Source organism: Piliocolobus tephrosceles, chromosome 8 (genome assembly GCF_002776525.5).
Source record: "Piliocolobus tephrosceles isolate RC106 chromosome 8, ASM277652v3, whole genome shotgun sequence".
Classification (NCBI taxonomy): domain Eukaryota; kingdom Metazoa; phylum Chordata; class Mammalia; order Primates; family Cercopithecidae; genus Piliocolobus; species Piliocolobus tephrosceles.
Window position 1 is genome coordinate 84,815,217 of NC_045441.1, and position 18,027 is coordinate 84,833,243.

At 39.3% G+C, this 18,027-nt stretch overlaps 1 protein-coding gene across 1 annotated transcript in view; it reads left to right on the forward strand.

Moving 5' to 3' along the window:
• Nucleotides 1–963: 963 nt before the first annotated feature.
• The window catches only part of ABCB4 (ATP binding cassette subfamily B member 4), a 70,222-nt gene continuing 53,158 nt past the window's right edge, over nucleotides 964–18,027 (forward strand). The window contains exons 1-6 of the mRNA XM_023226716.3: nucleotides 964–1,205; nucleotides 1,379–1,464; nucleotides 4,186–4,240; nucleotides 7,468–7,618; nucleotides 15,779–15,836; nucleotides 17,263–17,454. Coding sequence (XP_023082484.2) covers nucleotides 1,385–1,464; nucleotides 4,186–4,240; nucleotides 7,468–7,618; nucleotides 15,779–15,836; nucleotides 17,263–17,454 — 536 coding nt within the window. The 5' untranslated portion in view covers nucleotides 964–1,205; nucleotides 1,379–1,384. The remainder of the gene's footprint in view (nucleotides 1,206–1,378; nucleotides 1,465–4,185; nucleotides 4,241–7,467; nucleotides 7,619–15,778; nucleotides 15,837–17,262; nucleotides 17,455–18,027) is intronic.

Genomic DNA, 18,027 nt, shown 5'->3' on the forward strand with positions numbered 1-18,027 from the left:
TCAGAAGGAAGGAAAGTTGTATTTGTTGAACACCTGCTATGTTTTAGGCATAGTACTAGGTGCTTTTACCTAGAACTTAATTCACTTATCCTCAACTCATTTATTCCTCACAATAACCTGATAAGGGAGATGATTTTATCCCCATTTTACATATAAGGAAACAGGCCTAGAGAAATGATTACAGTGTCCAAAGTCACATAGTTAATAAAATGTGAAACTCTGAGTTTGAAAGTCTCTGGTTTCAAAGCCATGAAATTTATCGCTCCCCGTTTTAGACACTTCGTTTTGGGAACAGTGTGGAGGAATCAGAAAGGACAAGAAAGTCATAGTCAAATAGGTGGTAGGAGTAGAGACAATTCAAAACAGAGAGAAGTCTTAGATGAGAGCAGTGAACCAGGGCACTGGACTGGGAATCAGGAGGCTTCCCCTAGACTCCAGTTCCACCGATGCAGCCTCAGGCAGGACTTCACCTCTCTGAGCATCACTTTCTTCATATGTTAAACACACAGGGTTTTAATTAGGTGATCGCTAAAGACCCCTCTAGCCCTAAAGTTCTGTGTCTCTAAGTGCTAAGAGGGCACCGACAGCGTTCCTTCTCCCTAAGGAGCATAATGTGATGGTTCCGGCCGGCCCTGGCTGACTCTCGTCGTCCCTGGAGATGATTGGGTTCACCCGGACCAGAACTGGGGATGCGGAAGCAAGAGGCGAGTCTACTGCTCTTTCTCGGTCCTGGGCCGCTCTGTGATTGTTGGGCGTCCGGAAACTGTCTCCCCTATGGGTTTAAAAAGAAAACTGAGCGCCCAGGGAGTGTGAGGGTCATCTGCAGGGGCTTGGGTGGTCCATCAGGCGAGGCTCTCTCTCGGCACCCGAGGCTTCAGGCTGATCTCGGCCTTATCCGCCGCAGCTGGCGCGCCCGGGCTAGGGCTGGCGGGTCGCCAGGGTGGGCGGCGGCCCCACCCGTGCGCCCCGGCGGCGAGAGCGGCAGGCTGGGCCCCTGGCCCGCGCCTGGCCTGGGGAGAGAGCCTGAGCGGGCGGCAGGAGCTGCTCCTGCGGGCCGGGGCCCTAGCCCTGGCTGCAGCGGGAGGCGTCTCCGGGGCCGGACGCGCGTGGGGGGCGGGGGCGAGGCCGCGGCGAACAAAGTCCAGGCCCCTCTGCTGGAGCGCCCGCGCGCCCGGAGGTTCTGCCAGACACGCGCGAGGTCCGAGGTGAGAGAGGCCAGGGAGCGCCTGGCCGCGAGGGGAGACCCGGGACACTGGCCGCGGGGCGGGAGTGGCGGGACCTCCACCCAGTGCCCCCGGGCCCCTCGACCAGTGCGCCGGGCTGGACGCCCCGCGCCGGAGCGAGTGCACTTGGACCTGAGGCTGTGGTTTCTCCTCAGGCTGAGATGGATCTTGAGGCGGCAAGGAACGGAACAGCCCGGCGCCCCAGGAGCGCGGAGGGCGACTTGGAACTGGGCGTCAGCAGGTACATCCCCAGCAACCACTGGCTTTTCCGTTACACGCGAATCAGCAGGACCAAGTTCAACCTTGGAAAGAAGTTGTAAAAATCGATTGATGCCTTTGAAGACTTTTGTTTTGGAGGCTTCTTTGAAAGGTCTTGCAACCTTCTGACCTTGGAGCAAAAGTGTTATGTGGCCTCAAAGAATGTCACTGAGGCTCCTTTTGGAACAGATTCAGGAAGAAAAGGCTGCCTTGAAAAGTGCTCCCTTCCCTTTGTGCAGGGGGATTCAATGAATATCTGTGTTGTGTAACATTCCTTGTATTACGTAACTCTTGAAACTTTTACAAATGACTTTAATATACATCATCTGGTTGTTCAGACCTATAGGGTGTCAGACATCCGCTGTTTATGGCTGTGCATTTTGAACAAGGGTAGTGAAACAAAAACTCCCTCCCCTCCTGCCCATCCTCTGTTATGTCTCTTCCTCCTTGTCTTACCCCTCCCCCTCCTCTCATCGCCAGGCTTGTTTGTATTTCTCCTTTCTGGGAGAATAGGTGGGGCGGGGGAACTTCCGTACACCCGAATCAGTTTTGTTCAAGTGCTAGGGGGAAACAGCGCTTCCTTTGCCTCCGTCTTTCTCGGTTCCCCTGGCCCTTGTTAAACTCACTTCACAGGCTTTATGAACAGCGCAGAAGCTCCCAGTCAATGGCGTGTGTCTTTGTTTCCTCTTTCACTGTGGGAATAGTGAATCATTTTCGCCTTTAGCCTGAAATAGTTTATGAGGCTATTACGGTCTCTGAGTTCATGCCAGGCTACCCAGAAATAATTGACCTGTGTCAAGTCATCACCCAGAGGGACAAATTTATCAGTTTCTGTAGTTTGTCCTCAAGCTGCTAGGGGCTTGATTAGCTAACTGAAAACATGCCTATCTGATGCTTAAACTGAAGCATTATTTTAGCCTGTTAACGTGTTTGTGCAGTAACCTTGCTGTATTTCTTCTAAGTACCATGGTATTTTTTCATAGAAAATTTAGTTTTGCCATATAGAATTGAAAAAGTGATAGATGGTGTTACTTCCAATGGAAGTACTTATACACGCAATAGAAAAATAGGGTTTTCATCAGCTGGCTGTTTAGGCAGGGATTGACTGTGAGTCTATTAATAGATGGCATTTTCATGAAGAAGTCTATTTATGTATTGCACTGGCTTAACATTTGATGCATGTACAGAGGAGCTATTCCTACAAAAGGTGTAGTAACACTTCAGAACCCAGGGAAATCCTCAGAGGGGAAGCCCATAGCTCTTGCTGGGAAGAAGAAAGCAGCTCAAAAGAGAAATACAGAAAGTTAACAATAAGTTAAGACCACAAGATTATGAAATAAAATGTAATGGAACTAATTTTTATAAAAGCAGACCAAAGATAATATATTTAAAAGAAGTTAAGCCTGCTTCAATCAAATTAGTTTTATTCTTGTTCTATTTATGTTGTTATTGCCCATGGCACATTCTTTTGAACATATTTAGTGGCAGATGTTTGTCCAGTGATTTTAGTCAATACTTTACATAATTTGGAACCAACTTATGAGTAAAACTTTATCATTTAACTGGAAAAATGTATCATATATATGTAAAAATCATCATACATATAAAAACACACACACATACACACATACACTCCCTCATGGATTTTATATTATAGTATGGAGGACAGACATAAATAATGCACATACTAAATAAGTAAACCACAGCCAATATTAGAAGGTAATTAATGCTATGGAAAAAAACATTAATCCAGGTTAAGTAGATCAGGAGTGCAAAAGGGGAGTACTTAGCAATTTTAAGTAGGGTGGTTAGGGTAGATCTTATTTTAAAGGTAATATTTGAGCAAAGACTTGAAAGAAATGAGAGGAAACAGCTGTGTGGGTATCTAAGGGAAGAGCATTCCTGGAAAAGGTAACTGGCAGTGCAAAGACCCTGAGTTCTGAGTTGGGTACATGTTTGGTGCGTTTATGGAACAGCAGAGAGTCCAGGCTGGTTGGAGCAGAGTAAGCAGGTTTGGGAGTAGGGATGTGGTAAGAGAGGAAATAAGCAAACAGATCATGTAGGGTCTCAGAGGTTAATGCAAGAATTTTGGCTTTTATTGTAAGAAAAAGGAAAGCCATTGTAGGTTTTTGAGCAAAGAAGTAATTTATGGCTTGCGTTTTGAAATGATTACTCTGACTGCTGGTTGAAGATAGACTGAAGCAGCATAGGTGGAAGTGGAGAGACTAGGCAGGAGGCTGTCCTACTGGGGACAGCAATGAAAGTGGTGATAAGTGGTTAAATTCTAGATGCACTATGAATGTATTACCAACAAGATTCCCTGACACCACTCTCCACAATCCTTCAGAAGAATGGATATTCCTAATTTTAAATCAAGATTTTTTTTTTTTTTTTTTAGTTTTAGAAAACAAATGACTTAATTGACTTAGCAGACATTGTTAACATACTTATCTTTCCTGTGTATATGAGCTCTGTAAGGCAGGCTACCATTTCTTATGTATCCATAGATCCTTGTAGTACCTTGGACAGTTACTTTTGTACTTGCTGTGTTTGTTGAACTGAACAATTTTGACATTTTGTGAACATCACTCTTATATTTGAAAACATTATAATAGTTGAATATTGTAACTAAACATATTTATGTTCAATTGATTGTGAAACATTTTGTAACAGTTTTAAATTCAAGCAATTATATTTTTTACAGCAACCAAAAAAGGAAAAAAACGAAGAAAGTGAAATTGATTGGAGTACTAACATTGGTAAGCTGTGAAATGTTAAATGTGAATAATCCTACCTTTTATTCAGATTTGATGTATTAAATCAATTATCTTTAAAGCAAGTACTTTAAGATTGTCCAGCTAGGCGAGTTGACTCACACTTGTAATCCCAGCACTTTGGGAGGCTGAGGTGGGAGGGTTGCTTGAGCCCAAGAGTTTGAGACCAGCCTGGACAGCATAGTGAGATCTCATCTCTACAAAATAATAAAAATAAAAATCTTTAAAAAATAGCCATATGTCATGGCATGAGCCTGTAGTCCCAGCTACTTGGGAGGCTGAGGCAGGAGGGTCTTAGGAGTCTGAGGCTGCAGTGAGCTATGATCACACCACTGCACTCCAGCCTGGGTGGCAGAGCGAGGCCCTGTCTCAAAAACAACAACAAAAAAACTGTCTGCAGGCAGCAATAAGTTGTCCTTGCTGCACCTGTGCTAAGTTTGGCTTATTGTAGTCAATGACCCACATTCTCAAGAGGGATGATTTTTTAAAAAGTAGAGACAGGCTGGCGATGACACAGGGCAGAACTAACTGGTGTGCAAGCAAAGTGAAAATGTGTTAGCACAATGCAAACTCAACAAAATTTCAGGAAATTGCATTTCTGCATTTGCTTCACAAACACCCACCCCAAATTTAGCTTTAAATAAGCTTGCATATCAAGAAAGTAATTGTTAAGTACATAAATTTTAATTTAAGGAATCTACATTCACATTTGGTTTCCAAAAATTGACTAAATAGGGGATAACTATTAGGGATTCTGATTATGCTTAAAACAGTTTTCGGTGCTTTTCTGTTGGTACAAGACAAGACAATATTTTTGGAAGAAGTCTCCTAATCTGGTTTTCATTTGAAATATGTCTTACAGAGGCAGCTCAAGAAAGCATTTGCCCATTTTTGGTAAATATGATGTGTTTCAAACTGTGACAGCCATTAATTTGATAGCAAATAAGTTAGAATTGTCATGTCAGCTGAAATCCAACTTAGTAATTAAATGGATAAAAAGACACCAAAACATCCACACACTCAAACTCTGCTGCATACTTCTCATGTAACCACAAAGCCCCTATTCATTGTCTTCCCTCCTCTTTTTTTATTTGTTTGTTTAAAAAGTCTCAAAAAAAAAAATAAATAAATAAAAAGTCTCAGTAAGGGCAATTAAAAAAATTACTACTTTGGAGAATAAATTGTTTATCAAATGAAAGTTGGTTTTAATGCATAGGTTTTAAATCTGCCTCCTACAGAAAATAAAATCCTATAAACCTTAATGTAGAAACAGAAATTTTCATTTGAATTTAAAAGTTTTAGCTTAAGTTAAATTTAAATTTAATCTTTATTTTCACCTCTTAATCGATATCTTAATAGATATTTTTTGTCCTGAAAGAGGTTGAGGATAAAGTTGTGCTCTAACAGGAGTTAGAAATATATTATTTTGTGGAAAATCACTGAAAACAAACCTAGGTTTACTTAGGATGTTGCTGTGAAATTCACTTCATTTTAAATTTATGCTTAGAGGCTGTAAAATTGTATTCAGTTAATATGAAAACATTTAAAATGCTTTTTAATGTTAACAACCTGCCCCTGTGCTTTTAACTGTAGCTGACAGACCCAAATGTTCTGTTTTCCTTTTCCCGGAACCACTAAAAATGAACCTTTGGGACACTGGTCCCTTTGTGGCAATTTTAGGGACCCAGCTCCATTGGCTCTTGACTTTACCTGCTCCCAATGTTTTATACAAGTTCCGCCTGGCTTCTGACCCTTTGTCTCTTTCGGTTCCCTTGCTTGCCCTGCGTGTTTGATGATGGAGTTTGCCCCTGTCCCCGAAACCTTGCCTGAACTCCTGAAATTCTTTGATAGCGGTTACACACATACCCACTTTCCACCATGTGCCTCTAACCTCAGCCTCGCCCGGGTCATTGATGCAGTTTGACCTAGCTTCAGCCCTCAAAGGCTCCACTGTGCTAAGCCTGACTCATCACCCACTCTCCCAATTACTGTTCCTTGTCCCCAAAAGGGGCTGGGGAGAGGGGAATTGGCAGAGTAAAGCATTTTAAAAGAGAGGAGAGAAACAAACAAACAAAAAAAGACAGGAAACTATAGAAATGGAAACATAAGAGGAGGAAAGTGTAGTCTAGAAGTTAGAGGAGGAAAGAAGAACAAAGAGAAAGAGAACTATAAATGGGTCAACCAAAAACAGAAAGAAAGGGTGAGAAATGGAAGAGTTAGACTAATAAGACAGTAACAAAGTCCTTTGAAGTGTTAGGACACTGATCTGCTGGTTAGCTCTTGGGGGTTGTGCACTTCACTGTGACAACTGGTATCACCCTTCCCCTCTGTAGGTAGTACTGTGTCCAAGATTCTTGGTGTGGCCCACCAGCACAGCCCTTCTCTCTCTCTCTAACATCCTCTCCCACACTTTGTACTGTGCCCTTCAGGAATTCCACTGCTAGGGGTTACTTAAGCATTCCATCTAGTTTCTAGTTACCTTCTTGTTATAAGCCTAAATTCTTCCTACTACTTCTGCACTCGCCGATTCTTCTCCAGGGAACTCCCTCTTACCCTTCAAGGTTCTGCATACTTGGCAGGTGACACTGGTGAAAAATAAATTTTTACAAAAGGTTCCACGTAAGGATCTCCATGAGCAAGACTTCCCCAAGGTGCACATATAGACACACTGTAATGTTTGTTGTGCTTCACTACTGAGTTGCCTTTTTAAAGCTAAGTTAAACCTTTTAAAGGGATCTTATCTCAAAACTCAGAGCATCTATTTTCCCCTATTTTAAATTCTCCCTCTGAAATATTCTGAATGCTTTTTTAACGGATGTGGTGTGTATGTGTGTGTGTGTCTGTGTGTGTGTGTGTCTGTGTGTGTGTGCATGTTTAGACTTAATGTCTTTCCCTAGCCATTCTTTATTACTGCAGGAGCTCTGGGAGATCAAATAATATTTCTTAAACCTTTATCCCTTCTGATTGTATTGTAATTATTTATTCAAATCAGATACTGATTAACCATAATTAGATTGATTTCTTCACAGAACACAAAATAAACAGAATCATGAAATTAAGGTGTTAATGATTTGAAGACCTCCTTTTCTAAGACATTCATTTGCAACTCTTAAAAAAGTACTGACTTTAAATAAAAATCCAAAGAACATATAATTAGGGAAGAGGAGAAATTCCTTTCCACAGCTAAGTATTATTTTATTTCCTTTTTTTAGTTTCGATACTCTGATTGGCAGGATAAATTGTTTATGTCGCTGGGTACCATCATGGCCATAGCTCACGGATCAGGTCTCCCCCTCATGATGGTAGTGTTTGGAGAGATGACTGACAAATTTGTTGATACTGCAGGAAACTTCTCCCTTCCAGGTAAGCATTTCTTTACCTTTTAAAAAAATCCATAGCATTTCTTTAACTGGGTAAACATTTGGGAGTTGATTTTGCTGTTCATTACCATCTTACTTAATGATTTGGATATCTGGATGACTCCAGATATCATAGAAGGAGTTGTAAAATTCTCAGAAAATTGTTCAAATACTCATTTAAATTTAAAGAAATACATGTATTCTTGTTTGACTTTTAATACAGGTGAAGCTTCTAAATAAAAGTAAGGCAGTCACTCTACTTGAGAACAGTAGAAATGTAATGAGTGTATATCTATGCAGTATCCATTCTATTAGTAATTGCTGATGAGTTTCAAAACACATCAGTGAAACACAGTACTTCTTAGCTGTGTTTAGCTTGTAGATCTGTTTCTGGGTTTTCTTTTCTTCTCTCCCCTTCACCTTAAAAAAATTATACCCATTTTCTGTCTCTAATTTTGGATCAACCAGATTGACTGGAACTTGAGATGGCACTTCACTAAAGAGCGAATGGATTCAAAATGTCCCTTGGAATTCACCCAAAGCACTATAATTACTGAAGAGCTAAAAGAGTCCCATAAGTTAATGTTATCAATAAGAGAGGCCTTGACAATAGCATTAGAGTGGGATTCCAATAGGCATACTTATTTTCATAGTAACCAAATTCAACATAGAAATGAAGATTTTCATGCTTTCTACCAAGCCTGAAGCCTCTTTTCTCTAACAGACCTTGTGGGCACTAGGCTGGAGAAGACTGAGTGAAACTTTACTGTTGCACAGATGGTAGAATATTTTCAAAACACTGGTAAAGGAAAGGCAGCTTTCTTAGCAAAGACATCTAAGACAAATTATCATTTAGACAGTATTGAATGAGAATTCACAGTGTTCACTGACTGAAAACTACATATTTAGTTACTATTGTAGGCCTTACGTGTAATTTCCTAAGAGAATAGGATTGCTTAATTAATACAACAGAATATGTTTACATAAATATTGATAAATATTAATGCCTTTTAAAAATCTGATGAAAGCATCCTTTGAATATTTAAAGCAAACTCCTATAAAAAGTTTATTTATTCTCAAGTAATATTGTCTCTGAAAAAATACCTCTTCATAATAAAAATAACAATAATGGTGATTTTTCATTGTGTTTACTATGTGCTAGGTCCTATGCTGAACACTTTACATATATTATTCCACTTTTCCCTCACAAGAAAAATGCTACACAGTAGGTAATGTTATCTTCTGTGATAGATGATGAAACCAAGGCTTGGAGAGGGCAAATAACTTGTCCATAGTTACACTGCTGGTGGATGTTAGGACAGAATTCAAACACAGGTCTTTCTGCCATCCAAACCATGCTCATTGTCATATATATTATAGGGTCAATATAAATGATTAGGAAAAAAAGTGCTTGGGGAAGTTTTAAATGGATTGCTTATTTGTGAGTAGTGACCAAAACTTTAACATAAATACTGTGAAGCTGTGATAGGACAGATAGTTTAAAAAGTCTTTAAAGAGGCCGGGCACAGTGATTCATGCCTGTAATACCAGCACTTTGGGAGACCGAGGTGGCGGATCACCTGAGTTTGGGAGTTCAAGACCAGGCTGACCAATGTGGAGAAACCCCATCTCTACTAAAAATACAAAATTAGCCAGGTATGGTGGCTCATGCCTGTAGTCCCAGCTACTCTGGAGGCTGAGGCAGGAGAACCGCTTGAACCCAGGGGGCAGAGGTTGCAGTGGGCCAAGATCGCGCCATTGCACCCCAGCCTGGGCAACAAGAGCAAAACTCCGTCTCAAGAAAAAAAAAAAAAAAAAAGGTCTTTAAAGAAATGGGAGAGTAGGAATTTTCTATTGTCTATTTGTTTTCCTAGAAAATTTATAGATCTACAACATATTACTTTTATATACATATAGAGCAGGATGATGCCCATAGTAAGACACCTCAGTTAAAAATCTGTTTCTCATGAAATACTACACATCTATAAAAAATACAAAATCAAGAGCTACTCGGGAAGCTGAGGCAGGAGAATTGCTTGAACCCAGGAAGTAGAGGTTGTAGTGAGCCGAGATCGTGCCACTGCACTCCAGCCTGGGCGACAGTGCAAGACCTTGTCTCAAAAAAAACAAAAACAAAAACAAAATTGTGTCCTTTTCAGCAACATGAATACAGCTGGAGGCAATTATCCTAAGCAAATTAACACAATAACAGAAAACCAAATACTGCATATTCTCACTTATAAGTGGGAGCTAAGCAGTGGGTACACATGGACATAAAGATGAGAACAATAGACACTGAGATCTACTAGAGAGGGGAGGGAGGGCAGCAAGGGTTGAAAAACCAAATACTAGGTACTATGCTCACTACCTGGGTGACAGGATCATTCATATCCCAAACCTCAGCATCACACAATATCCCCATGTAACAGACCTGCACATATACTCCCTGAATCTAAAATAAAAATTGAAATTATTTTAAAAAGAAGAAAGAAATGCAGACTCCCAGGCCACATCCTGGACCCACTGAATTAGCAATGGTATTTTAGCAAGACCTTTCCTTCCCCACAGTGAATCAGAGATGCATTTATGCACATTAATGTTCAAGGGTCTGTTAACTGGTCTGACCTTCCAGATGGGGAGCTGGGTTTCTCACTCATCCCTTTAGTAGCAGGACAATGATGCTGTAGGAACTCACACCAGCTGTCTTTGATTTCCATCTTATTTCATCTGGAAAAAAAAAAAATCAAAGAAACTACAAAGACGCTTCTCCAGCTCCTGAATTGTTAGCATCATATTTCCACTGCCCCTACTTTGAAATTATCTTTGGGTTTCACATTTCTTGATTTTCAAACCATAAAGCACCATTTATTAGAGCACCAATAGAATATTTTTGTGGAATAAGAGCCACCTTTATCTGTTCATGTATGGTCTACCACCTCCTTTCAAGTGTTGCAGATATTATCTCTTGGTGACTCACATTAGCCTTCCAGTGAAGCACTTGTATGTCCATAAAATATCTGTGAAATAATGTAGAGAAACTGGTGATTACTTCTAGGGAGAGAAAGTGAGTGGCTTTGAAAATGGGTGGGTGTGATGTCTCCCTGTATTCTCACTTGTAACTGTTGACATATACACCTTTACCAAGAAAAAATAAACTTAAAGTAATTTTTCTTAAAAAAATGGCTTCTACACAGGGTTAAAAAAAATCAGATTAACAGATAAATGGAAAAATAAAATATGATAGATACATACAATGGAATATCATTCAGGTTTTTGAAGGGAAGTAACTTCTGACACATGTTACGTCATAGATGAACCTTGAGGACATGATGCTAAATGAAATAAGCCACTCAAAAAAAAGATAAATACTGTTTGATTCTACTTTTATGAAGTGTCTAGAGTAAAATTCATAGGAATGCAAGTGGAATGGTGGTTAGTAGGGGTTGTGGGGAGGGGCAGTAGGGAGCTGTTGTTTAATGGGTATAGAGTTTCACTTGTGCAAGATGAAAAAGTTCTGGAGGTTGGCTGGACAACAGTGTGAATATACTTAATAGTACTGAACTGTACACTTAAAAATAGTTAAGATGGTAAATTTAATGTAACATATCACAATTAAAATTTTTAAAGTCAGATTAAAGCAATGCAATTCACTTATCACAGATCATTTCTCTTTTGGACCAATTTTATTAGTTCTGTTTTTGTTTTTACTAATACCAGAATAATTCCCAACTTTCTTACTTGGAGAACTTATCTTGTTTGTTTTTTTTTTTTCTTTTTTAACTTGTGCCTAATTATGAAACTGAATGACTTTGTAGCTGGACATGGCAGAGAGGTGCCAAATTCAAGGTCTCTCTTGGGAATGGCACAAGCAAGTCACTTACAGACCTGTGGTTGACACAGAGATAAACTCATGAGAGTTGCCAACTTTGTTTTGGTAGCCTCCGAATTGTAAACACTCCTGTTATGACACTTGGTACCCTGTAGCCATGTTTCTCATTAGGCTTACTGGATGTTATGGAGGATTTAGATTGGAAAGTTCCTCAAATGTTATGAATTTCCAACATCCACTCTTTGGTCGTTTGTAAAAATAATATTCTCATACCTCTTTGAAGACAATGAAATCTTTAAAGGATACTTACTCTAAATCCAGACTGCTTATTGATGTGTTGAGAGTTGTAGAGTGTAGCAAAAATCATGGGGATTGGGAACAGATAGACTGAGTACTTAGCTGAGGTTCCAGCTTCTCTCATAGAGATGTTTACTTAGTCTATTCTTTAGAATTGTTGGATGCTTGGACAATCAGACTTAATAGGAGTCAAATGAGAAGGGCATGTTAGAAGAAAAAAAGGTTTATATTACAAGAGGGTCTGACAATGACTTATTGTAAGCAAAGCCCGTCCTTGTCAACAGAATAAAGCTACTCCATGGCAGGGTTGTTCCCTCACAATGAGTCAGTTGTGCAGAAACTATGCACACAACATTCTGCATCCAAAACATTAAGGACAGAGTTGGAGAAAACAGTTTTTCTGCAGAGTGTCAAGGACTTGATATCTTTTATGCTGTCTCTGTGACTGTAGTAGTCTAAGAAATTCTGTGGGGGAAATAGCTGCACCCTGATTGTCCTTGCATTGCCTCTTGGTTGAGGGAAAAAATGCCATTTTGAGCCCTAAGGCACCTTCATTAATTGTCCCTCGTGGCTAGGTTGCCTGAACAAACACCAGCTCTTTATTTTGTGATGAATAGTTCTATGTGGTAAAAGAAGTCCTAGGCAACATTTAAAAATAACTAAAAGTATGTAATTGGATTGTTTGTAACACAAAGAAAGGAGAGATGCTTGAGGTGATGGATACCTCTCCTTCTTCCCCTTCGAAAAAAAAGAAGTCTTGGGCAGAATCAGGAAAGGCAGACACTGATTTACTTTGAAACTCAAAAGTGAAAATGAAGACTATGTTTTCGTATCTAATCCTTAATGTATACACTGCTTATTCAGACCCTTCACCCATGAGCTGTGTGACGGTGAGCAAGTCTCTTAACCTCTATAATCCTTACTGTTCTCACCTTCGAAAGGTAAGCATAAATTTACTGATAGAATTAAGTGAGATGATTTGTGTAAAGTGTCTGGAACATAGTAAATGATCAATAAATATTGGGAGAAGCTGGTTATAAGAACTTGGAAATGAAACAACCCACACTGTTTCTTCATTTATAAAATGTATAGGTTATATAGGTATTCTCTAAAATGAATAGGCAGCTTCAGGACTTCCCCAGTTCCTTACTACAGGAGGCGTTCAGGTGGACTGGGGTGTAAGTTTTACATCCTGGCATATTAGAATCAACCAGGACACTTTTTCTTTTTTGAGACAGGGTCTTGCTCTGTTGCCCAGGCTGGAGTGCAGTGAAGTTATCATAACTCACTCCAGCCTTGAACTCCTGGGCTCAAGTAATCCTCCTGCCTCAGCCACCTGACTAGCTGGGACTACAGGCACCTGCCACCATGCCCGGCCAACTTTTTGTAGAGGTGGGTTTCACCATGTTGCCCAGGCTGATCTCAAACTCCTGGCCTCAAGTGATCCTCCCACCTCAGCCTCCCAAACAGGTTTAATTACAGATGTGAGCCACTGGGCCTGGCAGGAGGCACTTTTTAAAAGTGTGATGTTTTGGACTCAACCAGAGATTCTAGCTGCATTGGGCTTGAGTGGAGCCTGGGCATCTATAATTCTTAAGCTCCCCATGTAATTCTAATGCACAGACAGCATTAAGAACCACCAAGCCAAATGACCATGTAGATATCGTTTATGAGACTGAAGCAGAATAGGTAGCATCTGACAAGACCAGGACTAGGCTCTTTTCAGATCTAGCATGCCATGACTCTCCAGGCGACACACCAACATACATTTAGTTCACCTTTGTCCCAGGCATCAAAAAGTCTGAGTTTCCCCCGGGGGTTCTGGGGCTCCTCAGGTTACTAACCCAGCACTAGATTTCCATTCTTAGGACTCTGAGAAAGGAGCAGGTCCAATCTGGAATGCTCATAGATTCTTTCCTAGGAGGGAGAGTCAATTTGAGTTGGTATCTGTGTTAGTCCATTTTGTGTTGCTATGAAGGAATACCTGAAACTGGGTAATTTATAAAGAAAATGTGGTTTTTTTGGCTCATGATTTGGCAGGCTATGAAAGTATGGTACCCACATCTGTTCAGAGCTTCTAGCGAAGCCTCAGGAAGCTTTTACTCAATGAAGGAAGGTGAATGGGGAGCAGATGTGTCACACAGAGAGAGAGGGAGTAGGAGGGAGAGGCCAGGCTCTTGTTAACAACCAGCTCTCACATGAACTGAGTGAGAACTCGCTCATTACCTCAGGGAGGGCACCACGCCATTCATGTGGGATCTGTCCCGTTGACTAAAACACCTCCCATTAGGCCCCACCTCCAACACTGAGGATCACGTTTCAGCGTGTGATTTGGAGGGAACAAATATCCAGACCGTATCAGTATCTTTACTGAGAGAATTTAAAAGTTTGAGGTAGGTGTTGAAAGAGAGGAAAAACTTATTACAGATTTCACCCAATTTTTCAGTTCAGGGAAATGAAAAACCACAATGATTTTTACAAATGCCACAGCTTTAGAATAACTTGTCTGCCTCTAGTTCCTAACACTGTTATAATATGCCCTATTTAAAACTTCAGGATGGAAATGAACACACAGAAATGAACTGATAAGATGAAAAGTAAAATAGGGCATGAATCTTCAAGGTTCTGATAGCTTATAAAGAGCTAGATTCATAATCAGAAATTTCACTGTGAACATCAGTAGAATTTATAATCCTGGGGGAAAGATTATGCTGCAGTTGGGGCCAGATGCCTGGTAATTTATCCTGACAGTAGTTTGAGTTTTAAATAAATTTCAACCTCATCTTTCTTTGGAAAAAGATAAGGAGGATACACAGCACCATGAAAACATGACCCCTGGGCTATTTACACATGGCAAAGGAACAAAGAGACCAATTTCTCTCCTAGGACCATGGAAAATGAGAAATATGTACCCTGATATATTTTCTCAACAATGCTGTGGTGATATTTTATCCTATTATTTTGTGAATGCAGTAGATGTCAGCTGTTTCTTATTTTTTCATTTGTGTTTTCTAAAAAGTAAAAATAAGTCATTATCACATGAATAAATCAGTATAGTATAGTGTTACGAGCATAGGCCAAATTGCCTGGGCTGACTTTCAGCTCTGCCACTTACTAGCTGTATGACATTGAGTGGTTTACTTTATTTATCTGTGCCTCCATTTCCTCTTCTATAAAATGGGGTTTGTAAAATAGTCTCACCTCATAAGATAACTCAATGAATTTACACACCTAAAATATTCAGAACAGTGCCTGTTACTTAATAAATGCTCAATAAACATTAACTATTATTAAAACATGAAAATCAGGAAAGATACATTGACATTTTATCAAATTAGCTCAAATTAATAGACAATAGATTTCTTTCCAATTAAGACTGCTTCAAAAATACTAGAATACAGCAGTGCTGGTAAATAAGAGGCAGAATGTAGGATATTCATTTATTGCCAGTGATCACTGACATGCCTTTGAGCGACCAAGTTATCTTCCCTTTCTAGTTTTTCCTCCTTTGCGATGGATGTAACTTAGCCTTTCCCTTACTTATGTCATATGAGTTGTGTAAAGAAAAAACACACAGATAGAAAAATAAAATTTATTGAAGTACCTGTAAAGTGCTTTGAGCCACCAAAAAAAAAAGTGCCTCTTAAATCCTGTGTTTTCTATTTTAAATATTTCTTAATCCCTTTTCTGTCTTCTGTGTGTCTTGTGGCTTCCTCATCTCTTCAGTGGCTCCTCTGTGCCTCCTTAGAAGGCTGCTTTGCTAAAGGCTGAGACCGCCAGGATGGGGGAAAGACCTGGGAGGGCTTGTCTTCCCTTTCTTGGCCCTTAATGTCTAGTACCTAAACCCTTGGGCTCTTTACTTGAGTAAAGTGAAGATAATGCACTTGAGTGTGCAAAGAAAAGAATGTTTTTTAAAGAGAACCTTAATAACAGCATCTTCTATCTTTCATACATTTAAATTAACAGATTTTTTTAAAACCTGGCAATGACTATAATAGTTTGATCTTTTAACATGTTTTATTTTATTTTTTAATTTAGTGAACTTTTCATTGTCGCTGCTAAATCCAGGCAAAATTCTGGAAGAAGAAATGACTAGGTAACTCGTATATATAGTGTACTTTTTAAAAGTTTCATTTGAAAATAATTTCAATTTACAGAATTATAAGAATATACAAATGACATGTACTGTTTACCCAGATTCACCTATTGTTATCATTTTTTGCCCCCAAATCCCAATTTAAATTAAGATGCACACATCATGGCCCTTTACTGCAATATGACTCCTAAGAATAAGGATATTTTCTTACATAATCACAGTACAGCCATTAGCTTCAGTAAATTTCAATACTTTTATCTAATATAACATCAATATTCCAATTTTGTCATTTGATCCAATAATGTCATTTATGGCATTTTCTCCTCCTTCTAGTTTCTCAATAGAAATCTCTAAAGCCTGTAAGCATGATGTTTGTATGTCTGCAGAGCAATGTTGCCGATTGTAACAAGTGCTGTCTGTACACTAAAAGGCCTGAAAGGTGTCTATCTGGAAGCAGTTTGTAAAATTAGATAATAAAAATTTGAAAGTATTGATATGTAGTTATTATTTTTAAAAATACTAACTTTCTACTAATTTGGTAAAACCTTCATTCCAAATTAGTTTGAATTCATGACATTTTACCATATCATTTTTAAAAAATATTTCAAGTTCTGACAAATAGGAACAAAGTTTTTGGTTCTTTGTATAAAGAATGTGAAAAAACCAGTATGGAAAGGATGATTTCACATGTTCAATCTGCTTATTACTATATATGCAATATGTAAATAGTAGTGAACTTTTCAGTACAATAAGATATACAAATCTAGAATATAATTATGAAAGAGGAGTTAAATTGTATCACAAATTATCAATATCAGTTAAAAACAAATCATTAACTTATTTACAGTTAACAACAAAAATTTATCCATTTTCTTTGGCTAACAGTTCAAATAAACAGATTTGCCATCATGGAGCTCATCATTTTATAATTTAAGAAAAGAAAAAATGTAATGTCTGTTTGTTATAATGTCGTATACAGTTTTTGTTATCAGTTTAGTAAATTGACTAATTTCCAGTTCTGAAAATTTCTCCTGAAAGAGATGAATAAAGGATGGTAGGGTGGGGGCGGTGGCTCACACCTGTAATCCCAGCACTTTGAGAGGCCAAGGTGGGCAGATCACCTGAGGTCAGGAGTTCGAGACCAGCCTGGACAACATGGCGAAACCCCATCTCCACTAAAAATACAAAAATTAGCTGGGCGTGGTGGTGCATGCCTGTAATCCCAGCTACTCGGGAGGCTGAGGCAGGAGAATCACTTGGATCCAGAAGGCGGAGGTTGCAGTGAGCTGAGATAGTGCCACTGCACTCCAGCCTAGGTGACAGAGTGAGACTCAGTCTGAAAAGAAAAGAAAAGAAAAGAAAAGAAAAAAGAAAAGGAAAGAAAAACAAAGGTATTTAATAGAGCCTCTCTTTTTGTTTTTTCCAGATATGCATATTACTACTCAGGATTGGGTGCTGGAGTTCTTGTTGCTGCCTATATACAAGTTTCATTTTGGACTTTGGCAGCTGGTCGACAGATCAGAAAAATTAGGCAAAAATTTTTTCATGCTGTTCTACGACAGGAAATAGGATGGTTTGACATCAACGACACCACTGAACTCAATACGCGGCTAACAGAGTAGGTACATTGTTAATGTCACACTTTCATACAGAAATTAATTACTATGTGAAAATTTGTCAAGGAAAGCTTTTAGATGAAAAATGTGACTAGATTGAGCATCTGACCTATATTAGAAATCAACCATCTGGCAGCCATGTCTGGCAGCATCTATAGCCTAGGCCATTGCATGTTGGCTTTCCCCCAAGGTGCACAGCATGTTTATTTGAGGACTGAGCTCACATCTTATACTTGTTTATTTCTCATGAAACTTTCTACTGCAGGACCTGACAGGTGCTAGACTCTCAGTAAAGATGGTTGAATGAATGGATGATTGAATTAATTTACAAAGAGACTTGCTTTAGTAATTGTCGACTCTTCACTTATTCAACAAATATTTGAGGGTGTTTAATGTGCTAAGTACCATTCTGTGTGTTCGTAATGTATCAGTGAACAAAGCACAGATCTCCGTTCTTTTGGTGCTTACGTTCCAGTAGGGGGAGATAGATGATAAACTTTCCTGACTGGGAGTCCTGGCAAGCGCATCCTGAGCAAATAAGTCAAAAAAAAAAAAAAAAAAAAAAAAAAAAAAAG